A 25994-nucleotide genomic window follows, 5' to 3' on the forward strand; every position below is an offset into this window, starting at 1 on the left:
GGAAGCGTTTTTCGGTTTTATAGGTGCTCATTTGTTTCAAAGCGTGATTAAAGCACCTATCAGAGAATTAATTACAAGTTGCAAATGGATTTAGATAACTGTTAGACAGTTATACTTGTTGAGAAGTTGCAAGTAGTTTGATATTTTTATTATTTCGCTGTGTTATGTGAGTTGCAGTTAACACAGCCAATTAAAGGGATCTCATTACAGCTCACACATCTGTTGGAGATGTTATCTGCGATCTAGCGCCGACCGGCCCTCCGTTTCAGGCTCGGACGCGATTCTCGCAAGCCGTTAAATGATCCGATTGATCTCGTATCGTGCTTCGTTTATGTTCAACAGTTGTGTTACTGTGCCATTTACAATTACAATTATGTGTTGATTTACTTTGGGAATTGTTTCGTTTCTCATGTTTCGATCTCAGTTTTAAATTGAGGTTTATTGACGACATTTTTTATTAGTACCTACCATATTTTTTACTGCTACACGTATGATCATAACATTTAATATTTACAGTAATTTTATGGTTAAAAGCAATCAAAATATTTAAAATCCAAAATAGAATAAAAAGACCAAAATTCCGTCCTACCTTTAGCAATGACTTTTGAAAACAATCCACAGTTTAGTACGAAATACTTTTGAAGCCAATAAAAACAAAAGAAGAGATAATTCCAGAGGCGCGATTAACTCAACTTTTATAAAACCGTGTACCTATTAACAAGATTAATTAGACGCTAATGATACAACCGAAGCAAATGAACCTCAGTATCAGATAGCACACGAAAGCGAAGATGAGACACCAAAACCAGTTTTAAAAAAGTAGTTAGCAAAACATTATTAGTGATTATGTCAGTTAATTGGATGCGATGGATGCTTACAGAAGATAAATAACTAGAACTTAAAGTTAAACGGTCGCTGATGTTAAAGCGAGACGACAAGATATAGTGTAAAGTGGCATCTCTCTTCCACAACTGGAATAATAAAAAGAACTTAAATAAGGGTATAACCGACTGTAAATAAAAACTACTGACTCAAACTCGATGAAACTTTTATGGGACCAAATGACAGCCCCTCTGTCTCCCTCTCTCTCTCTCTCAAATTTCACGCTAAATGAAAGAATCAAGAAAATCTCCTAATCCAGTCCAAAGTTCTGTGCTAACACAATAAAAATGATTGGAACCTTCTTTTTTTAAGTCGTCGGTTAAAATCAGGAGCTGGTGGTTTTAAACCAACAGGAGATTAATAACTGGGAATAGGAATTACCGTATATTATATATACTATAGTATACTATGTCTCCGCTAACTGCGTTGGAAGTAATACTCGCGTAAATGCTGCCTCCACTCACTGAGGACAATTTAATTTGCTTTTCTTATTAGTGCATCTCTGCTTAGCGGACTTTTATTGCTGTTGAAGTTGTATTAGCGTCTGTAGGGCTTGTATTTGGCTTAATGGATGTAGATGTTTTATTTTTATTACAAGTATGTAGTCTATGTACGGTTGTAAATGAGATAATTACGTTGTGAGTAAACTTAGATACTAAATATTGGAATCTGTAATGGCCAATCCGCAGTGACCTAGCTTGGTGATCAATGTTGCTGCCCATTGTTTATACTTTTATAATAATTCAATTTTAAAAGTCGACTTTCATGACCAAATTCCAGTTGCAAATACAATTTGTTCTACAATAAACCTGCAACAATTTTCTCTCTACATTGCCTGCAAGCATATTCCCATTGTACACATGTGCGGCGTCTAGTCCACATCATTACATCAACATTACAGTATGTAAAGTAACTGTCTAGCATACAAGGCTAATACCCTTAAACTTCAATCATCTTGACATTACGTCAGAGCGGCCATGACAAAACTGCATCGAGGCAAAAGTTCCGATCTCACGGAGACGCAAGCGCAGGAGTCGAGGGGAGGGGATTGCACGTGTGTGTAACTTGATCCCGGTGTACAGATAATTCCGTATTGTTAGCTGGATAATGAAGGGATGATGAATAGATGTAGAACGTTTAGTGAGACCGTTTTATGTTTAATCGTGTTTGTTGATGAATTTTGGAGCGTTATGAAGTTTATAGATGGATAATTCATGATCAACTTTTCATGAACATTTCTTTTCCTTCGGTATATCGTCAAAAGGTAGACACATAAATACTTTTGTACCCTTGATGAGGTTACAGTCAAACAGACAGACACTTCCGCATTTACATTTACATAGTTACGGATGTCGACGACAAGTTCATAATAGCAAACAAAACACAATTAACGTTTCCTAAAACTGTCTGTCATCCAACAATTTTCCTGTCAGCAACTGATTGGGCGGCCATTAGTCAGTGCATTAGTATAATGCCATCGGATTTGTAGTTCATATAGCACAATGCTATCACCTTGGCGGTGTCAGCAGACGTGTGCTCAATGGCCCGACGGATGTTGGCCTGCGGGCGCCCACAGACCAACAGAACAGATGCGTCGTGTTTTGTTAGGCAACATCTGTGCTTCTCTGATGTTTGAAAAGGGTGCTCAGATTGAATTGAACAACTGCTATTTTTTTGTTTAGATTGACACATTTTGTTTTGTTTATTGAGATCTGCAATGTGTGCTTTTTGTGGGGTAAAGGTCAATTGTTCAGTTCATATCTGTCAATACTTGTTGTTTTCTCTTACTTTAAGTTCTGTACTATTTTCATTGATATTCGTCTTCCTCCGTTTGAGTTACAGCTTATAGCGTATCTAAAGTTGTCATTTTCATTCCTAGCATCTTCTTTAGCAATGTTATAAAGCCACAAAACAAGTTTTCAACATCAACATTAGCGCAAGAACATAAAAATACCTTTAACAAGTATTTATTTTGAACTACGTTTAATTATTCATTTTACGATCAATTACTGTACTGTGTTATTCAACTTTAATAAAGATGTTGGAGGAAATCTCAAATGTACACCAAGGAGTCTTTAGAAGACTAGAGACCTCATTTCATTCTTCACCTTGTTCAAACTGGTTCCAAAACTATCGTTGATTGATAGAATTGAATATATGAAATACCGAAGTAATATTTAAATTTAAAAATTAATATTTTAAAATTAATATCCCATTTAAAATTATGGAGATTTACTTAGCTATAAATCTTAACATAATCAATGTTGGATTCGTGTTAATTACTATGTTAAGAGAAGCTTACCTTAATTTATGTCCTTTAGTGTGAAACGGTGGAAAAAAAATGTCTAGGTAATTATCATATTAACAAACAAACTCGAATGTACACATCTGTCTTCTACAGTATGTAGCTATTTATAATCTTAATACCACCATGTTTAAATGTTTTAATATCCATCTCGTAAGTAAACAACATTCAAAAGATATTATTAAATAGTGGATAGTCAAAATTGCAGTTAATAAAAGGTATTAGATTTAAATCAGTGACTTTTTCCTAAAAAAACTTCATCATTTTGTGTCATACTTAACAAAGCACGCGCCCTCGAAAACAGTTCACGCTGTATCCACATAGCCTACTCTATGAAAGTTGTGCTCGCTCGCTGTGCGCGCGCCTCACGCACACTGCCGCGCTGCGCACGCGCATGTGTGGGTGCGCGTGGGAACGGGCGCGGCGGACGCGTGCGCGCTTGTCACATGCGCGTATTGTGAATTATTTCAACAAATCTACATTTTTTCTATATTTACTTCATTTGTCTTTTTAGATGACCTACGGAATATAAGTTTAACTATTTAAGCTTATAAGATGTCTATTATAATTCTGCCAACTTTTACTAAAGCTCACGATGTTCCGAGATTGTGTTTCACACAAATATGTAGGACATTACTTTGCTTAAGATTTTTTATTGTTAACATTCGAATACCAGTATAAAATAAGATAACTTAATTTATGTTTTATGTCTATTCAATAAATTAACAAACTTCAGTGTCAACTACAAATTACAGCCCGATGAAGAAATCAGAAGTAACAGATTGGAGCTGTAAAAAAAAAACTAGCGTTTCATTTGATACATCAAATCATCTCAACTAAATCTTTAACCAATAATATAAATACTCGTAATATACTTAACTATTTTGCATTACAGTGGAGCTTCCAAACATTACATAATCTCTATTTCTCTATCAATAGAAACGATCTGTAACAAATATGACTTGCACGATCCGTCTGATTATTTCACTATGAAGATACCATTTCTATTTGCTTCGTTTTAAATAATGCTTTTCAATGCTGATGATGTATTTATAGTGTACCTACTGGCTTTAAAGTCGCTTGCAAGGAGGTTTTGGTTTAAACGTCATGGGTGAACGCTCATTTCAAACGCAAGAGAGTTTTATAAATATTTGATTGAAACTATCTCATGAAAACTGTCTGAAATCTATAGGAATCGAATTATATGATGTGTACATGATTTGAGTGTGTGCGAGAGCTGTTTTCTTTTTCAATTTGCTATCTTAGTCTGGATTATTTTTTAATATTCAGTGATGCTTTTATAAGCATTATAAATCGTTGAAATCAAAATCTCATATGTCACGACTTTATTTATAGCATTTTAATTACAACGCAGATACATAACATCTTAGTTCGTCTTAAGCCGATATGGTTATCTTAATTAATGTACATTTATTAATTTTGCTTTAATTGTGTGAATTGTGTATAAATAGTTTGCGTTTTAATAAAATATAGCCTTCAAATTATGTTTACATTTAATTCTGACATTGCTTGATACCGCTATCGTTAAAAAAATGATTTGACTGGTGTACCTCTGTGCTTTATTTAGGTACTTAAAACAATTTAAACAATATCGTCAATCTCTGTCTTCAATACAAAAACTCAATAAAACAAAGCGACCAAGGAAAGGTGTTTAAATAAAATTAGCAAATTAAATTTTCATTTGGCGAAGCGGTGATTGATATCGACCCCTTCGGGAAAGCAAGTGTAGAGTAAGTTTATCCGACTTAACCTGAACCACCGTACAACGTCTCCCGCATTTAGTCGGTGCGGCAATCTATCAAATAGGGACCTACTTATAGCCCAAATTCAATTGCATCAGAATATTCGTACAAAACTCAAATCGGCGTCATTATATTGTCCAAATCTTTGGTAGCCCCAATTTCATAAGTCAACTTATTTAAGTAAGTATGATTGTATTGGCTCACCTTTTATGATTCCCTTGTTGCTAACTTTCAGATCCGGAGTGTATCCAAACATTGAAATCATAACATCCATTTGTGACATTGAAATGAAACTACTTTTACGGATTTTATCGCGGTTTAATTTTAGATTTTAGTTCCCGACGTTTCGAAACCTTTGCAGGTATCATGGTCACGGGCAGACTGAGATGGCGTTCGTCTTGACAGAAGATGTTGCTCGTTCTACCTTCATATTTTAATTAATTATTTGTGGTCCGACCTACGCAGTATGAGCTCACTGTGTCTTGATGTCTTGCAGCGCTGCTCTTGGGTTTGGCCTTGAGTTTATTTATTATTGGATCCCAAGTAGGTGATATCTTCCAGCCATCTTCTCTATTGAAATTAGGGTGTTTTTTAATCTCAATAGCCTCGCGAAACATCCTAGGTAGGAATTTGGATTCTTTAGCGAGGATCTGTGGTTGGTCAAATCTAATATAATGGCTGGAACCTTCAGCATGTTCGGCGACTGCAGACTTCGTTGAGCGGCGGTGTTTGACGTCAGCTATGTGTTCTTTAACGCGGGTCCCTATGCTTCGTTTGGTTTGACCGATGTAAGAGAAACGGAGAGAAGCGAAACGTCGGGAACTAAAATCTAAAATTAAACCGCGATAAAATCCGTAAAAGTAGTTTCATTTCAATGTCTAACATTCGCGTAAACCTAAGAAACCACTATCCATTTGTGACGTCATAATGGTCCATAGTGGATGCATTGGACTTCAATTCTTTTAGTTGCTGTTTTTGTTTTGTTTATGTCTCTCTGTTATAATTTGCTGTTATGCCATGCGGTATATGCTGTATTAATATTTTAAGGTTAAGTTATGTTTCTTAAAAAAAAAACTTAAGGTTTTTCTTAAATCCTCAGAGGGTTTTTGAAAAATATTACCTACTATTACTGTTACAGGATTTAGAAACCTTCGTAATCCGCTCCTCGAATGAACTGTCAATATACAAGTCACACTAAGTAATAATAAAAAATAATCTTTATAGACACACATACAGACTCTCGTAAAAATATATACATTCAATATCAATACTCTACCTTATTCATTAAAATAAGGTTTGATTTTCAATAATCAAAGTTCCACAAACGTGTGGTCATCTGTACCATTGTGATGTCTCGTATTGTTGTGGATGCGCAAGCGCATAGACCCTCTACATTATTTGTTCGCGTTTCGTTCGCCTCTCCGTTTAATGTCCTTTGCAAATTGACTTTTGTTAGCAGTAACTTTTATACTGATTTTATATTTACGGCTTCTAAGTAAGCTTTAGAATTTCAGAGACGTAATGATGTCTGTGGAGTTGGTTCACAAACAGTATATTAATTTTTAATGATAAGACAACAGTCAATATTTCCTTTTAACTACAAAAAATAGTTATAAAATCTTCTGCCTTGAAATCACGTGATTTTTTTATCGTTTTTGGTTTATTGTCTACTTGGTTAAAATTCTATATGAGTTATCAAGTTTCTGCGTTCGTTTTAAGACATGAGGTCGATATTTTATTGCATTAAATTTTATTCTAGCATCAAATCAATTCTCAAACAAACAATTCTGATACCAACAAAATCTAAGTTCAGAAACATCACATTTAAGTATTCTTTTAATCTCGAGTACTGTAAGAAAAGCTTAAAGAATTCGTGTGCTCGGAGGTTACCTATTACGTGTAGGTGCCCCCCCTCGCTACCGTGGCCACGCCTCCCCCGGCAAATTGCGTCCGCCGCTGCGCCTGCGCCGCTCGCTCGCCCAATCACGGACTAACATAGATCTGAATTTAAGAGATCTAGATGCTTGGACCGCGACTTCGGTTTGGAAGTTGATGAAAAAAGCTTGTTTAGATGTTTTAGATGGTAACTGTATTTTGAACTATCCTTAAGTGAGTTCTAATGAGGTTGGTGTTAATGTATGTTCAAGTATAAACCAATGCAAATGGTACTAATTAAGGCTGAGGTTGAAAATCCTTATTGATAAATATATTACACTTTGCTACAATTCTTACGTTATCATAGTTCGGATGTTATAATTTTTCTTTAATTTCATATTAAACACTTAGCGACAACTGCACGTTTACCAATGTTCTACGAAGTTAAAGACAGTCGTAATTACCTAATAAACACCGGCAAAGCTTCATTTCCAATTTTCTACACAAACTCCTAAAATAATTATGAACACACTCATTTCTCTATCAAAACAGCATCCACAAACCCTCAACCGAAACTAAATCAAAAATATTTTCGCAAGCACTAAGATAGGCCAGTATTTATTACTACAATATAGCACTATCTTAAGCCTATCTACTCCAAGTCGCAGGACATAAAGTTACCTTTATAAAGGGTTAAAAACCTTTGGCTTATTACGTCAATTACCGGAGGTCGTGTGGGCTGCTATCGGGCGGTGTCTTGCCCACTATCGGGAAGATTTACAAGGACTCGGACTTACCCAAAGTCCGATACAATCCGGGCCTTTGTCTTCCTATCTCTAATTGTTGTTACGCTAATTAAGGGTCTAAATAAGTTTGTTGGGTTAGGAAAGGTTGTTTGCTAGCTGTGCTGTTTGGTGCGGTGTTTAATGATGTTTAAACAACAATTTGACAATTATTTTTAATGATTGATGCATTAGATCAGGTGTCGTTAATATGCCGTAAATAATCATCTACAAATCTTTACCCAAAGAGTTTTTTTTTCTTTATCAAATCATACATGTTTCACCAAGATGCGGTCACCAAGACATTTAACATTCTCTAATTAGCGTCACATCTAACAATTCGTGGAACCGTAGCAATTTGATCTTTAAACATTCATAGCATTTTACTCACATGCTGATTGGCGCGTCACCGTATGACAAGCAAACACGTGAGAATGAGGTCTGTAGTAACGTATTTTTATGCCTCACGCATAGCCTTTCAAAATGTATGTACCTTCAAAGCTAGTTCTATTTTGAGGATGAGTGTTTTGCTAATGATATCATCGGGTTTTTTGAACATTTGGTCAAGTGTGACCTAATTCTTTCGTGGGTAAAAAAACGTCGTTTTTTTTTGCAAATTGTGACATGTGGTAGATTTTATGCGGTTGTATAAATGCTTTTCCCTAGTCTAGATAGATATCTTTGTGCATGTTCCTTGAATGTTTGTAAAACCCTGCGGTGCAGGAAAAAAAATATTGTGGAAGTCGTTTTTATAGCAAAATAATATTAATAGATCCTTTAAGCAATACATACCGTACATCCATACCTACACATATACATACAATACAACTAGACGTGATAAATACAAAATCAATTTCTAAAACCACTAAAGAGTTATGGTAGAACGCAAACTAACCAAAATCAATTCACAAAACAAATAAGACATTGAAACCACAATTTGCATACAAAGCCGGGAGAAAAGAGAAGTATTTATTGAACAAGCAAAATGTAATGTTTTAGGTGCGCGCGCAGCCGATGAGCTACAGCGGCGCGGGCGCAGGCTACCGTGCGTTTTATGCTCCCACCATGTTACTTTGGTTTATTTTTTTGACGACCACTTTATGCCTTTTCGTTTGAGTTATTAAATCGTTTATTGGATTTATAATATAATAAATTTTAAATTGAACATGTTGATAATTGATTAACAATATATTTTTGGAAAGGTTTAACGATTACACTTAACTCACTTATGACGTAATAAGTTCGTTTGTTTCGTAAAATACTGATTTAAGTTACAAAAGTACTCCAATTAATGGTACAACGTTTCCACCTAAAGCTCTTAACTTCGAAATAAAAGGAACAATTTTATTAACTATCTGTAACGCTATAAAACTTATCCAATGTTACATTGAAACTAGTTTATCACCAATTAACATAATTCCCATACAAAAGTCCATTAAAATGGTTGTAGGTACATCATGAGTACATTGCACTTCTTTTCCGCCCTTTACGGGTCGGCTAACAGGCCATGTCCATAGAAGCGCTTGCGCACCTAATGATGACAGGAACTGAACTGGTTCGGCTGCTATGTTCTCTGAGGAAAAAGTGGGGAATCTTGTGGAAAAACACTTTTTCTGGTCGAAGCAGCTTGTTACAGTTATAGTAACAAATTGGTATGATGACTACGATTAGATGAGGATGGTTGGCGATGTGTGGGACCGACGAGTTTGTTCCCTTGGCGATGTCCATTTGTAGGGCTTAGTCTAGCCGTAACTGTGCATGTTACGCTTATGTGTCTGTTGATTCTTTTGCAAGAATAAACTGATTGATTGTACCTATCTATAATAAAGGGAAACAGTGCTTTTCGGAGAATGAGAATTTAATTAAGCTCCATAAAGGAAAATCAAGAACCAGCTTATGAGTTAAGGACTTAATCTCCGCAAATCCTTACCCATTCCGATGACACTTCTGCGTTAAACGATGGAGCGTCAAGATACACCCTTTGCGCATGCGCCGAAGCGCACGCAGCCCGTCAGCGCGCGCGCATCAGATAACTACGACATGCGATGCTATGCGCGCTTCCACGAAATAGAGCCCAACGGAATATTTGTCGTCTGTACGCGTTTAATCATATTATACATTCATTCATATACGCTCACATTACTGACTTAGTACTGTTAGGTTTGGTACACGTATTTCGAAATAATTGTTTCGGGACAGATGTCTGGTCTACCAAATATTTATTCAAATGACGTTGCATGTTGCTTTGTCATGCATGACGACAGCTCAGAAAGGAATTGTGTTATTGAGGCAATTAAATCTGGAGTCATAGCAACACAAATTAGTTTTGTGACATTTGAAATTAGGAGCACACTTTTGCTCGAAAATACGTTCTTAATTCCAAACGATTTCTGCCAGCAAAAAGTTTTTACTCACCTTTCGTTACACAAAACGGTGCATTTAAAAGTTCAGCAACATTGCAACTTCTAGCGTATCGTATAACGTGGTACAAGGCGCACGCAACACTATTTATTTATTACGGGCACTGGCTGCGACACGGGATCTCTTGTCGCCGGCTATAAATTATAGTTGTACAACCAACCTTGGTCTTGCGCGCTTTCCAACTGGCTTTGTGTTTGGGCACAGAAATGGCCTGAAGCATTCAGTGCAAACGGAGGACTTGATTTGATCTAGGAGCTAATTTATTGGCGCTTTGTCAGACGTTGTTGCGTTTTGTGTTGTGACGAAATTCCTATTTGGTCTTGAATACGATTATCATTGTTCGGGTTTAATACATCTCAATTATTATATTTCTTTTGTCGTATAAAATAAAAATATGACTAAATGAAACAAATTGAATCGTCTTTTCTGACATTGATAAGTCCAAGGGTGGTCTTAAACAAATCATAAATTCAACGAGCATGACAAGAAATTGCAAATAAAAACACGTTGTTACCGTGTCGGCACATCGGTTCTTCTTTTTCACCCACCTCCATAATTAGATCGGCGATAATAATAATTTATTGTTCGCCCTATAATGAAGATTTAGCTCCTAGTCTTGTTAGTTCGAACAAAAGCCCTATTTTCAAGACAGGTTATAATTTTTAGAGATAATCTTTGGAGTCGGTAGCCATCGTCATCTAGCCTTCTTATTGTTTCGCTGATATCGTCATTAAAGGCGGTTAGCTCGCTAGTCAAGTATATTTTTATATTTTATCTTCAACTTTTTTTATAGTTTAGTTTATAAAGTTTTTTTTAAAAATTATCTCTTTTAGTTTAAAGTTTTGCGCTCGTAACTATCTCACTGAGCTCGTAATTTTTAATCATTCATAGACTTATGGCTAAGCAAACAATTCTCAGTCTTAGAATTTAACTAGCGAAAATATCTGAAACATCATTGCAGCAGCGGGTCCAGTGCATGCACCCTCAGGCGAGGTCACCGCGTGGGTAGAGGGAACAGGCTCGTCCTCCCACGCCAGCATACATACAGGCTCACTGGCTCACCTCAACTTAGTACATCAACCTAAAGAAATCACGATAAAGCCATTTGTATTTGGTAGAATCCATTGTTCACTTCCAAAACATTGTGCTCAAGCAAAACGAAAATCTACTAATATTCTGTGCTTCAATGTGAATATTTTCGGTCTGTGTGTCGGGTTTCTCGGTAGATTTAAATAAATCAAAATTCTGATTAAAAAATAAATCAGTTTACGATTATGCTCATAAGCACTATTACATATTAAACTAAAGGAGAAACCCGATTCTGGGCCTAGCCGTTACACGAATGAAATATGTACCAAAAAATTCTACTATTTTTCTTTGTTTACCCATTTAAATATTAGCCTCAATTACAATGGCCAAGTCTAAAAAAAGTACATTACTATTTTTCTATTTAAAACAACCTTTGTAAACCGTTAAAGTATTTATTTTATTGTACATAACTTCATTTGCAAACACTAGCATTAAACAATAGAGTGTACCTAGGATATAATCGATTTAGCGGATATTATATTTTTAAAACTATATCAATATAAAATGAAAAATATACATTATTTACAAAGCGTCAAAAAAGACATCTTCATCATTGCTAAAATCGGGAAACGTACCCAGAAGAATAAGAATTAGTATTGCCAGTGTTGTATGGCAATACTAATTCTTTGGGCAAATATAGATCAGCCTTAGCCTTTATTTTAGTGTAATTCCTTTTTTTATATTCAAATAATTGTAAAATAAAAAATCTGGTGTCTAATAACTTGTTTATGTAAGCACGATTAAAAAATCATTAAAGGAAATAAATAATAGAAAAAATCGATTTTAACGCATCGATTCATTTATTTCACATGGATTACACTAGCAAATGTCAAATGCCAATGTCAACGTCTGATAATTGTCATCGTGCTTTCATAAGTGACATTCGCTTTTCGTATCTTCGAGCGCGTGAATGTGTTTTTCAAATTCTCGAGATTTATTACAATATTAAACCTCTGCTCGAATACTGGACTCCGAAACTGATTGCCTTCTGACTGACCCTTGCTTGCATATTGGATGCCTGGATTCCTGCTGACCTTTGCTGGAAAACCGGATCTGGATATTGCTCTTCTGACGATTGGTGGATACTGTACCATGAGTTCATTAATGGTGGAATAGCAACAGACCGCTGCAACACAATAGAAATTCGAAGATTGGTTGGGTGCTGTGCCCACACCATGGACCAATTTTACTCCTGCACAATTCCTGTATTATTATATTACGATAATCCTAACGAAGGTGGTTAATAAAGAACGATCTTAATAATACAGTTTTTATTTTAATAAACCTATTGTTGCAATCTCAGTTTACTGTAATTTCAGATAGCATCAAAAAATCCCCTGGTAGTAAATACAATGTTTAAATATGTCATTATTGATCTAAGTAGGCCTTATCTAGTAAACAGTTTTCTGCTGAAGTTTTCACGAATATTAATCTGAGTTTATCGCTTTTTAAGTAAGTAGGTAGGTACCTAAACCTCGTCATGGTAGATTGCAAGCGCTACAGTTGAATAAATACAACGCAGGAGACGGCCATATGTTCCAGCGATCTCGACAGCAGAGAGTGTGAGAGAGAGACATGAGAGAGAGCGTTGCTAAGCGCGCTCCGTCCTTTATAGCGCACCGCTTGTCAGGTCCCAGGTTTTGAAGGAGGTTTCACTAAGGATCTTGAGAAGGAGGTTTCACTTTAAAAAGGAGGTTTCGCTAAGACTAACAATCAGTGTAAACATTGTCTGATTTTACCAATTTGGCCATTGTTGAGTGTCGTGAAAATTGGACTCGTGAAATCTTCCTAAGTTCTCTAATTTATGGCAAAATTCCAGCTCTGTAACGCCAGGCCCAAGTTTCTATGGAGTTTGGTTTTCTCCTTTCAGCTTCACATAACCTTCCCATTTATCAAACCATTTTAAGTTATATGCAATAAAATATGAACATTCTTAATTATTGGTAAATAAATAACGTTCCAGCTATATTCATTTTATGGGTTTTACAGCCCATAAATTGTGATTTTATAATTGTTACAAATAATATAAACAATATTAAATACACAAACCATTTAATATGAATGTATAATCAAACAGCCCAATATGGGTTTATGATGTTCAATTTGTATGAATTCGTTTGTAAGTCACAGGTTATTTTCCCACAACACCTGAAGTGTCGGCGTCGAGCAAACCAATAAATGAGATTTACTTCATTTAGTTAAGAACATTACCATACTCGTGGGTGGGTACATTTAGATCGGAACTGCTATCGGGAACATAAACTAATATTAAATTGTTGTGGGTGTCCTTAACAGATCGTTTGTCAGTAATGAGTCTAGTTGATTCATAATAATCACAATTAATATAATGCTTTCCTATATTATTCTACAAATCTAAAGTTGAAAATTTAAGGATTGTTAATGCTGATTTTGTTCTGGAATCAATTTGAAATATTTCATCACCAAGACCTCGTCCTTTCAAAAGTGCACTTTCAGAATTCTGTGATGTAAATAAATCATGGCGCGACAATGATATATTTTATATCCGTACATTCTGTTCGGTTATCATGTCAACGTAATTTATCGTGAGATTATGATAATATGGCCTTTTTACTTGGCTAAGAAAAGGTTTCCGATCCACGTGGGTGTGCTTCGACCGTTTTATCTCCAAACATATTGGATGGACCTTAAACTTCGAATGGCGTTTGAACTGTGTCAAGAATGTCTTAGTTCACATAATAATAAACTTTTGTACCGTTGTCTCGTTTGATATGTATTTTGGTATCGGCTTTATTGCCGTCGTGTTGGTATGATTTCTTTTTGAATTACTTTATTTCGTTGAATTAGAGTTGCGAAATGTATATCATACAGAAATCCATTTTGCATTCTGCAGGACTTAAGTTTCAATTTTCAATCTCATGTGTATCATTTCTCCGCATGTATTTCAGTCTATTAGTATCAATAAAAAAAGGATTAGCTGCAAGTAATCTATAAGCTTTCTAAGCTAACACAGGGAAATTGATTACTTAATGATGTTCCTAGATTATGTGCTGCCAGCAATGATTACCATCATTACTGCCATCTGCAAAAAGCTCATTACATTACCGCTACAAAGTTGTTTTAATCTTGTATTTTCATTTCACAAGATTCTTGTTTGACACTGCATTTAACTTCATTCATATTATTGATGTAACTAATGACAATAAAAACCTTTTTAACTAGCTGGTTAGAACAATGAGGTTCATTAAAAACTTTTTGGAATATGGGTATAAAAATCCTTTTAAAAATAATTTCCAATGCTTTTTTCGAGTTGAAAAAGGAACGCAGCGTGGCAATACAAAGGCGTAGTCGTTGGCGTAGTGTGCGCGTGTGCACGTCACGTGGTCGTGTTCGCGACGTATCTGCGTTATTTATTGTCGACGTCCGGCGCGGCCGGCACGACTGCACACCTACGTACCGCGCGTATGTTATAACGAATACGTTATGTCATTTTATCCCTTAAACTTTTATACTTTTTATGATACTCAACCTCAGATTCAGCTTTATTAAAGTACTTAGCGAAGGCTCATATTTAAAAAGTAACAGGAAGCCATAACGGCATTAATTTTAACTTCGCACAAAAATACAAGGTCTTAAACCCCTGCAATCTGATTTTTGAAAGGGATCAATAAAATGTAATTCAAGTCGCTACTCGCTGTCTTTAATAATTAATTTAATTGCTGCTCCAATAATTAATGCGGAAGCTTTAATAAACTTAACTAGATTGCCGTATCTTAAACTGTTTATCGAATACAAACACTCATAATTAATACTCTCTGTTCAACAATTTCAAGTCATAAAGAACATATCAGATATAAAATTCCGAGCTCAGGACGCCATTGTGCTACATAAAGACCTCCGAGATTCAGCAATAAATACTAAGAATAACAGAGCAACTCACATATGTCCTGCGAAACTAAAGAGGAAAGAATTTCTTTATGAAGAAACAAGCGCTATGAATCAGGAATTGTATCTACCAGGCTGTAATGAATGTAAGGAGATACTGGTAGCCAATGGTCTTGAAATTCTGCCCCGAGAGAGTTGCGACAAGTAACCGTGTACGAAGCAGTGCGGTCTTTATGCGTCTTATTATTCACTTAGAGAAAAGTGGACCCGACTTGCTTTTAAACAGCCTCGAACTACATCTTGTCTCTCGTTGAGATTTATGTCTGTTAAACTTTTGCATACAGAAACATTGTATTGAGTTGAAATAGTAATAGCAATGTTATTTGCGTCTGGTTCTTTGTTGAATCCATGTTAGGTAAAGACAACACTTTTGACAGCTTGTGATCGTTTATAAATCACTTCTACTTTGACATTTGCATTTTCTTCGCTCCTATGATCACATGCGTCATTCCATAGACTTGGGAATCTCGCAGATGGTTGCGATGAAAAATTACTAACGTTGATTTCTTTTGTTTCAGCTGCACGTCTCGATACGCGGGCGAGTTCTGCCAGCACTTGAACCCTTGCCACAGCGAGTCCAGTCCTCGATGTCAGAATGGTGGGACCTGCCGCGTCAGGCCAGGGGTGTCGGGCGGACCTCCGTCCTTCGCCTGCGACTGTCCTTTGGGCTACAGTGCATCTCTCTGTGAGATCAGGATACCGGCTGCCTGTGATTCTGCACCCTGTTTGAATGGAGCTACGTGTCGGCTGACGTCATTGGACACGTACGAGTGTGACTGTCCGCCTGGTTATACTGGTAAGTGCTACTTAGATTGTCCGATTGTCAAAAGTATAATAGTATTGTCTTTTGAAGTTGTGCTACTTAATGCGTCGTCGTCTATTATATGGATACGGAAATTGAAAATCGTTTTATGGTACTTAATATGAGATAAAAAGTAAACATGTTTACATAATTTAGCATTGTTGTAATAGAAGATTTATTTCCAAAGTGAAATATTGCAATTATTTCATCAACAAAATGGATTTAACATGCCGCGTCTCGAATAGAAATTAATTCTGATCGTGTCTTTAATTGTCTCGTCTGACCAGAATTCAAGCATTTCTATTTTATGTAATTGCTTTTTTAAATCGTTCATTATTTCAATCCTTACTCAGACATCAAAACAATCATTCACTTTACGATCTTCCTCGGTAATAGTTCAGATATCACATGTAATTGTCTGTCCATCTGTCTGTTACCTATGTTCTGTATGCGTAATTGGTTACTCATTTTGATGACTAATAAACAGGTGTTTGCAGTACAAGATGTGAATGAAGATAAAGATAAAGCAAACGTATGAATTGATTCAATCTTTGTTTTAATGCCGACTAAGAGAACGTTCGTGGCATACTCTAGTCCATTTATGGCTGCTATGCCCACAAGAGTAATAAGCATTCATTCACAATTATTCTTAACAACGCAGTTATACTATTAAAACTAGAATAAACATATTATTACTGCCATACGCTTGATTAAATAAAAATCCAATTTAACGTCTCGTAATTCGAGATTCTGTATTTAATCCCACATGATTGCTAATAAAGGGATTTCTGTCAAATAAATACACGAGCCGCCAAACCTAATCGTAAACTAAAAAAAACGAAATGATTAACGATGACCCAATAACGAACAACCTAACTGCCCAACATTAAATTATTCGAAATTTGCATCAAAATATGGAAAGGTTTAATATACTTGGAAACCTAAACGGTACCAATAAAAGTCAATATAAATCCGTCACCGATACTGATGGAGATTTTTATATTAGAGTTGATATAAAATAAATTAGAGATATAAAAGATGGATGTCCAAAGCGAAATGCGATCGAAGAGCCCCGAGCAGAACTCGTTTTGGAATTACGTTATCATAATGATTTAGATCAGTTTGTGTCGTAAGCAGTGTTACTGGTCAATTTTGGAAAGTTGCAATTTCCTTTCGACTGCCCCTTTATTAATTACCGTTTGCTAATTTTATTTCTAGATTGAAATCGTGATGTCATACACTTTCTGTTTTATTTTTTTTATATCGGTTACCTCTGATTATGTTAATTGAATGTCTTTTTTAATTTGAGTTTTACTTTGCAAATTATTCTTGTTCGTCAATTAATTTTGGTACATTCACTTCTTCATCGCTGCTATTTGTTGCTTGTATTTTTTCGAATCATCATTATCTTTATAGTATTACGTTTTGTTAACAAGTTATAGTTTTTTTCTTGTTTACTACATATTTCCATCCTTTTAAGGCTTATCCTCGAGTCCGCCTATGTAACTATCTTTAATTGTTAGGTTACGTATTTACTTGACCATAAAAATATCATAAACGTTGAAGTCATAATTCTGATGTAGCCTTTTATTTTTAGTCGGTTATCTCATGTTTTCTTTGTTATTGTAGATATAAAAGTTGTTCTGTAATTAGATTGGTACGGGTAAAATAGTTGGTTTCCTAATTTGGATCTTAAGAAGAAGCAAATAAGATAGGGTTGAATAACACGTGTACTGCACTTAGCGATTAAAAACAAGTAAATCTTCTATCATTAGCCAACGTAAAGTAAATGAAGTAAGTGGTTTATTACATGTTTACTATAAAATCGGTGCCGGAAATAAGATGGAGATTGCACATATAAATTCTGCTGGCTGAGGGCAATTGCAGGCTAGCTGTAATATAGGCATAGACAGGTGTCAAAAGCCGCTCCTTGGATACGGCGGTTCAAGTTAGAAACTCTAAATTCAGATCGAGATGATATCGAGAATCATTCAGGTAGTTGCTTAGAATTTAGTGAAATCGTACGTATAGTTAAAAGGATCATAAATAGTCTGTTAATAATAATTGAAACTATGATAAAAAAGTACTTGCTTTACACTTGACGATAAAAAAGTGATTGAAAAATAAACTAATAAAGATCTAGATGGCGCCAGAATTTCCTGTGTAACGCAAAGATAGACGACCAAAAAACTAGGGTCATGACCTCCAAAAATCCAGAGAATTTAAAAAATATGTTAAAGCCGTGTGTAAAAACAAACATTTCTACCATACCAACAGTCCTTAGCTACTGGTTTTATGAATATATTAATCTCATTTCGATTTAACGACTCTAAAACAAATATCTAAAGGTCAAAGGATTATAGTAAGCATTTAATGTTTTATTTTTATAGTTGATAATGGTTTTGGAGCTAATGAATTTAGCCATCTGGGTTTGTTTTGCCAAGAGTATTAGAGGAACCATCTTAACTCTCGTTAATAAGAGACAGATTTACTGAATCTACTATTACTATTATCTAGGTTGAAATCATTGTCTTACGAGTATATCTCATCACTTCTACCGATGAGAAATTAATTTTACTCACCTAGTAGGTACTAAAAATGTCATTCCTACTCGTGTCTAAACTAGATCGATGTTCCGACACAGTAGCCATCCATCGATAATGTATTCATCAAATCGATTTTAGTGAATACGTCGATATAATTAATGGGGCCATCGCTCAGGGATTTGCATAATACAAATTAGTTTAAAAGGAAGATCTAAATTAAAATTATCAGATAATTTCCATGTTATTTTGTTAATAGAATAAATATCGCGTTTCTTTTTTAGCTTGAGTCTTGTCAGTAGTCTACATGTTTTGCCATAAATAGGGAATTTGCAAAAAAAATAGGCTGTTGCGCCTGCGCCGTTCCCATTTACGGCGCACAATTATGGCGCTCTCCAACGGCGACGTTGAGATACTTAATATTACAGTATTTGGAACTAGAAGCTATTATTTAAATCGTTTTAGTATTTACAACTTTATTTTCGTGTTATTATTGAATATGATAGTTTGAAATAACAGTAAGTGAATTACTATCTTTATATTTTGTTAACAAATGTGCAATGCTGAGTAATAGAAATAATGAAAGAAAATGAAGCAAAAAAATAATAATAAATAATGATGAACCGACATTGCATGTCTCGCCATCCAATTACACTGTGTACCTGCAGCCCACCTAGTCACCTACCTACTTTTGTAGCCAGCTCTAATCGCAAACAATTTACAATTAAACGAATAAACTCTTAATAATATTACATGGAAAATTTCATATCATAGCTGTTCTATCACACGGGAGTCAGTGAAAGCCATAGAAAGCGCAATTTGTCGTTTCCTGAATTCGTAATACTTTTTGAATATCAACCGAGCCGCTATTTTAGTAATTCGTTGTGTGAATGTGTCCAATTTACTACGTTCAATTGTTTGTGCGGCTAATGAATTAATGGTTTACCGTTTGCCGGTAACTGGACTTTGAAGTTTAGGAATTTATGAGAAATGATTTTCATGCTTATTAAATTTTCCACACATGTTTCGAAATTAATTTACTGTTGCCTTTGACAATATTAATAACTTTAAAATATGATTTTTCACAGAAGTTATTGGTGTCTATTATAAAGTGGGCTACAGTATCAGGCGTTAAATATTTAGTATTTGACCTTGCATATGGTTCGACGAAGTGTCCATAATATCAATTGAACTAATTTCTTTCAATCAAACTGAATTCTGTTGCGTCGGCTTAGTCAGCGAGCATTCTTGTTACATGATGAATTTTTGTGAGTTTCGCGCCATCATTAGTGTCTGGTCATACATTCAACGTCCTTGTGTTACGAGAAACTCAATTTGATTCAGTGCAGAAATTTCATTCAAATTGTTATTTTTTTTGCAACTGCCTTTAGAGAAAATTGACACCGTGAAAACGTTCAAAGCGCTGCCGCATACGTAGTAGGAACATCAGAACAAAATGGATATATGGAAAATGAGTCCATTCGAATATAGGCAAACGTGCTTTCTCTTAACATTCCCATATTCAAAACTAATTCTTATGCTAATAATGTGATTAGACAAAAAGTAACTACATAGAAATGATGTCAAATCCATCACGGATTGTATCCAAAACATTAGCAACTAAATTATTCGATTAACAATCGATTATGACTTATCGATACTGAATCGCAATCGTAAACGTTATTAATATCTGCTCACGGGCCCGTCTGTATGTAAATGATTCGTTTTAGCGACTCTTACTGATTCACACGTCCACTTCATTAGTATTCGTCATTTGGTAATTATCCGACTTTAGAAGCTTTCCTTAATGATAGGTTTACGAACTTTTTATAGGTGATATATGTTTGTAAATGTATTTTATTGGTTCATTCGTCTCGGTGGCGATATTCAAATAGAGCAGCCTCTCAGCCTTGGAGATGAGATATTGTCTTCCTAATTAGCATATAACCCATTAGGTGTCAAGATTTAATTATTATTTGACGTTTATTTTTTCTTAATTTCGTCTTATTATTCGGTGTGTTAAATTGAGTCTCACATTTTAATATTCCAGTTTCGAGTTTGTTGTTGCCCTTCAAAAAAACAGACCAGAATATTTTTTCTAATGAGTCTGTTAAATTATTGTCGTTTAACACTTCTATAATCTAAGATTAATTTTGGTTGTTTCTCAGGTGCGGAATGTTCTCACGAGGACCACTGCGCGTCGCAACCGTGTCGTAACGGGGGCCGGTGCGTAGCGGACAACACGACGACCGCGGGCTACTCCTGCGCGTGCCCTCCTGGCTTCACTGGCTCCCGGTGCACGGAGGACGTGGTAGAGTGTTCCAGTGGCTCTGGTCCGTGTCACCACGGCCGGTGCTTCAACACCCACGGCTCTTACACGTGTGTGTGTGAGCCTGGCTACACAGGGAGGGACTGTGACGCGGAGTATGTGCCCTGTGAGCCGTCACCCTGTCATCACGATGGGAGATGCACTCCGTTAGATCAGCTCAGATACGAGTGTGACTGTCCACCTGGTAAGTGATGATATATTGTGAATCTTTTTGTAGTTTATTAGATAATTTTCCGTATAAAAACAGAACCCTATATCGTCTGAAAAATTGGAACATATCTTTCATGAAGACATGCTAAATACAAGTGATTGCGAGTAACGGAAAGGTACCTATAGGTCTTCACGCCAAACCCACTGTGTTTGACGTTTCGTGGGTATGAACCCCGCGTAGGACACTGGACAAGCATGTATGTGAATGATTGTAAAACCCCCTAGAACACAAGGATTACATTCCGGTACGGGAGTTTTTAATAACCTAACAAAATACCGTTACCATGACATAAACTTGAATCCCTTAGTTAGCGCTAATTACTGGACAGAGCAATATTTCTTTCGTATCTTCGCACGCACAATATCTTAATGGCAGTCTTGTATCACTGAATCAAAGAGATGTACAATGTTGCACGGCGAGTCGCTATAATTGGTGTTGACTAGTACTAGACAAGCGAGAACTGAGGTAGGCAGGCATGCAATACGCAGTTTTTCGCAATAGGATGGGTGTGGCGTGTCGTTAGAACATAACGCTATCCCCATGAATATTGTTAACTAGCTGTTGCCCGCGACTTCGTCCGCGTGGTTAGAGATATAAGTTATGATTTATACCCGCCCTTCTTTTTCTACATTTTCCATTGTATCTTCGCTCCCATTAGTCGCAGCGTGGCATATATCCTAAAACCTTCCTCGATGAATGGTCTATTGAACACAAAAAGATTTTTTCAATTTGAATCAGTAGTTTAGGAGATTAGCGTGTTCAAACAAACAAACTCTTCAGCTTTATATATTAGTAAGTATAGAGTATAGATTGACACTTGGTAAAGAGGAAAACGTTTCCCGTAATTATATCTGTTATACCTTTGATACAGATGAAAATCTGTAAATAAATGTCTAATGTGTATGTGTGATAGGTCCTAAACCTTTTATTACTTAATTAATTTTAAACGAACCGTAAATTGAAATAGAATAGGTTTAACAACTTTTTTCATCTAAATGGTAAACAGATTCAATAAACAGAAAACGTATACTTGGTAATAAAATCAAACGGTCAAGTGTGAGTCGCACTTGTTACAATGAGGGTCTAATACCTACAAATATTCTAAAGAAAAAGAATTTAAATAAAAGTTTTCACCTTCCAAGTTTATGACGGTACCAACCGATACTTAACTTCGATACTGGTTTCATCTATTTTTTTCTATTACTTAAATACATCATCTGCAAAAATTCAACTACCTGCCAATCAAGGTTTTTGAGATACAGCCAAGTGGCAGACGTTCAAACAGCAGAGTCTCAGCAGTCCGTTCCATTTTTACCCTTTAACACGGAACTCTAATACAAAATATCAATAAACATAGACTATGCAAATAGCTTGATAACAGCCTCGCAATCTAAGAAACCCCACCCATGGGTATGATAACTTACAGTTAACATTACCTATGGTCTATTAACATTCAGATACCACGGGACACCTTATTAAACCAAGATATGGTAGGCTAGACCGACTTTCCAAGGTCCGCTCGTTTCTCAGACCAATAAACTTGGCTCTAATATAATTTATACTATGTAATGTCAAGCGGGATTGGACTTAGAAAGTTCATGTTGGCATAGAGTAGGTAGGCGATAGAGGCGACGTTTCAAATAACTGTTGAGCAAGTTAATTATTTAAAATTTGGACCAAGTTGAGCAATGATTAGTAGGTAAGGTAAAAAAACTTTAAAGGTTGCTTTTCTAAAAAAAACATGAAAAGCTCGCTTAGTAACTAAGTTATGATGTGTAATTCAATCAAAGATTAATTCTAGTCAATAACCGATTTTGCAGTTTCCATTTTTAATCCAATATTGCTGTATGTTTCCAAAGATTATTCAGGCATCAATCACGTTATAAGTATATTATGTTCTATGGCGTGCGGTATTGTGGAGCTTTCTGCCTCCTCTGTACGATAGTTACTCTGTGGTGATATTAACTGCATTATCGCGAGTTTGCGATACCATTTTATATAGTCTGTGCGTGAATTGTATTAATTATGTTGTTCCTCGTAATTTCTGTGTATAAGTGGTTGGAAAGTTGCCGTCTTTACGACTGATCTTGTTTGTCTAACCTCTGGTAGACTTAGGTAACTGTACTTCAAAAAATATTTATTTTTGTCTGTAAGCTTTGATACTTATTTTTTTCTTAAAAGCTGTGGCAACCGTGATGGATCGCAAATATACAATTCTTTTGGTTCAAAAAATATTTTATTTTCCATTTTGCGATTGAATTCACACATTTTCTTAATCACTTACACCATTCTACTCACTCCATTGAAATAATTTACAACCTAAAAAAAATCTCAATAGGACCTTCCATTCTTCAATTAACCTCTAGTTTCTTCAACTCTTCACCATTAAAATAAACATTATCTCACACACACTCATCCTCACGACAAACGCACAAACAATCGCGCTCACATACATAACCTGCGTTATTTACATCACCGGTCCTGAAAGCCGAGAGTACCCCGAGGCGACCACGACTCGCCCGAAGCCCGAACGAAACAGTTGTTCTGCATAAATCTGTATCTATCATAATGAGCTGTTTATAGACTGTGGCTGGTGTGCTTCTAAAGAGCATTGCGTTTAAGTGTTTGAAAGCAATGGGGTTACCGGTGACCAACAAAGTATGTTTTTTTATTGTGTCAATCAATGCCCCCTATATTTTAGCGTCGATTGCTGAATGTCGACGTTATATAAGTATGACATTGTGGATTTCTTTCCAAAATTCTTACTTTCTTCTTCTTCCAAAGCTTATGAAATCATGGTATTTAGTGAAATCAATTATTCTGCGAAGATAGTACGATTTCTTTTGTAGTTTTTAACATCCAGTTTAAACTGTACATTTTGGACATCATACTAGGGTATTTTAGTCCGTTGCCAAAAGTCTAAGCCGGCCTGAATCGACTCATCGGAAGTCAAGAAGGATCTCACGGTCCTTGGAGTCGAATTATTGATTTATATGTTCATCGGTAGCTCATTACCTGTCGATATTCGCACATGCTCAAACATTAAACATACATCAAAATATGATGCACGACTACCGGTCAAAACTGACCCCAAGAAAGGAAATCATGATTAATACACAAAAAAATCATGCAAACAAATATATCATACACAGTTTATAAGCGCCATTATTTTAATACCCATGTAATTCGGTAAAACCGCAAGTGACGTAACGCTTACGTCACAATTTTTGTAGCTGCGCCTGCGCTTCTAGGATTCATTAGCTTTATTACGCTATTGCGAAATGGTGGTAAGCAATTACGAAACGCTGTGAAATGTTCCATATTTTGAGGCGATATTAAAGTTCTGAGAAAAAATTGCGAAATCAGGAAATGACGATACACTGAGAATTTAATAAAATTTTTTGTAATTGTTTATTAACATTGTACGCAATGTGTAATTAAGTTTCTTACTGTTTTACTTGCGCCATTTTAATGTGGTGTGAGCAACATGCAATGGTCGTTAAACCGGAGTACTTTATTCAATTATATTTTGCATATAAGGCTTTCTCTCGGCAGCCTAAAAAGTGTCGGTTGAAACACCGCTTTGGACTAAAGTTATTTACAAATGATTGGATTGGGACATTGCATGTAGTTTGTTTTGTTCTTAATCAGAAATTCAGAATACATATCTTGTTCAAAAGAATATTCATTTTAATTTGTGGTGCTTGGCTACTGGGATTACGAGTATTTTAAGAGGTATATTTTTTCAAGGAATTAAATGGAATAATTTATTCTGCAAGTAAGATAGACTTAAAAACTTTTACATGTCAATCTCTCACTTACCTTGGTTAAATACTTACCCGTGTAGGTCCTGGCTGGCTTACGGCTAATACCTACAATGATAGCTATACGTTACGTGACAGGTTTTCAAGAGAAAATAAATATTTTTCGCTTTTACAGCTCTGAAATTCTCACACAAATTCCAATTTATTTAAGTGGGATTTACAATGTTCACACCATCAAATTAGTCCACTCACAATTTCGAGTTCACACAAAATAAATCAATGACTCAATATATTTCTAAGGCAATCACTTTCACCCATACATTCCATACACTTCAATACAAGTGACATCCACTTAAATTATCTGTGACGTCACTTGCCCAAGTGTGGGAAATGTAATGCACTCAATTAGCACCTAACTTTATTTGTTTATTGCCTTGACGTTGATATTTGAAAGAAATCACTTGCTTATACATCGTTGAGATTCTAAAGATTACTGAGTTTGGCTTTTGAATTAGCTTCAAGTGATTTATTAATCACTAGCTTTTCGCCCGCGGCTTCACCCGCGTCGAGGTCGGTTATATCGCGTTTCCAAGAGAACTCTTCAATAGTCCGGGATAAAAACTATCCTATGTTCTTTCTGAAGGCCAACTCTATCTCTGTACCAAATTTCATTAAAATCAGTTCAAAGCTTCATATATTATAGATTTTATTTTGATTGCTAAACACCATAACTAAAACCACACAGGAAAACCAATATAATTGCTGCACGGAACAGGTATGATTTGACAAAACTTAGCCTTCGAAATCAAGTACAAGTACAGTGAACCGCTCTTCCATAAGGAATTCAACCTTATATTGTTGGTAATAAAGGTGCGGTTAATATGAAACACTGTGGTCGACTGTAGTCTATAGCGGCTATAGATCTATTAGTCTTACCTTTAAACTATTAAACTATAATCTAAATACTAGTCAGAGTACGCTTCGTTAACTCAGTTGATTATATGTTAGATGAAGCAATTTGCATTGCAATAAATACATTCATAATTATTATTGATTCCATTTTCCATGGCCGTTGATTTTATAACGTATCAATATGAAGTTGTCATCTTGGAATAAGATAAAATACCTATTCATAGTTATGCATTTGTTTTTGTTCGACCATCAAACGAAAAAAATCCAGTCTGTTGGTATATTTAAATCATCTCTAAACATCTGAAAATCATGTTCTACATACCGAATAGTTTTAAAAAACAGAATTGTATAATTAACATCCTTCTTCGAAATTAAAAACAATCAATCATACA

General features: G+C 35.5%; 1 protein-coding gene across 1 annotated transcript in view; it reads left to right on the forward strand.

Moving 5' to 3' along the window:
* Positions 1-25994, forward strand: part of LOC113494028 (neurogenic locus Notch protein) — a gene marked incomplete at its 5' end in the record, with an annotated part of 95636 nt that overhangs the window by 31838 nt on the left and 37804 nt on the right. The window contains 2 exons of the mRNA XM_026872148.1: positions 15560-15837; positions 20555-20899. Of these exons, the coding sequence (XP_026727949.1) occupies positions 15560-15837; positions 20555-20899 (623 nt within the window). The remainder of the gene's footprint in view (positions 1-15559; positions 15838-20554; positions 20900-25994) is intronic.

This window comes from Trichoplusia ni, chromosome 5, assembly GCF_003590095.1.
Source record: "Trichoplusia ni isolate ovarian cell line Hi5 chromosome 5, tn1, whole genome shotgun sequence".
Taxonomy (NCBI): Eukaryota; Metazoa; Arthropoda; class Insecta; order Lepidoptera; family Noctuidae; genus Trichoplusia; species Trichoplusia ni.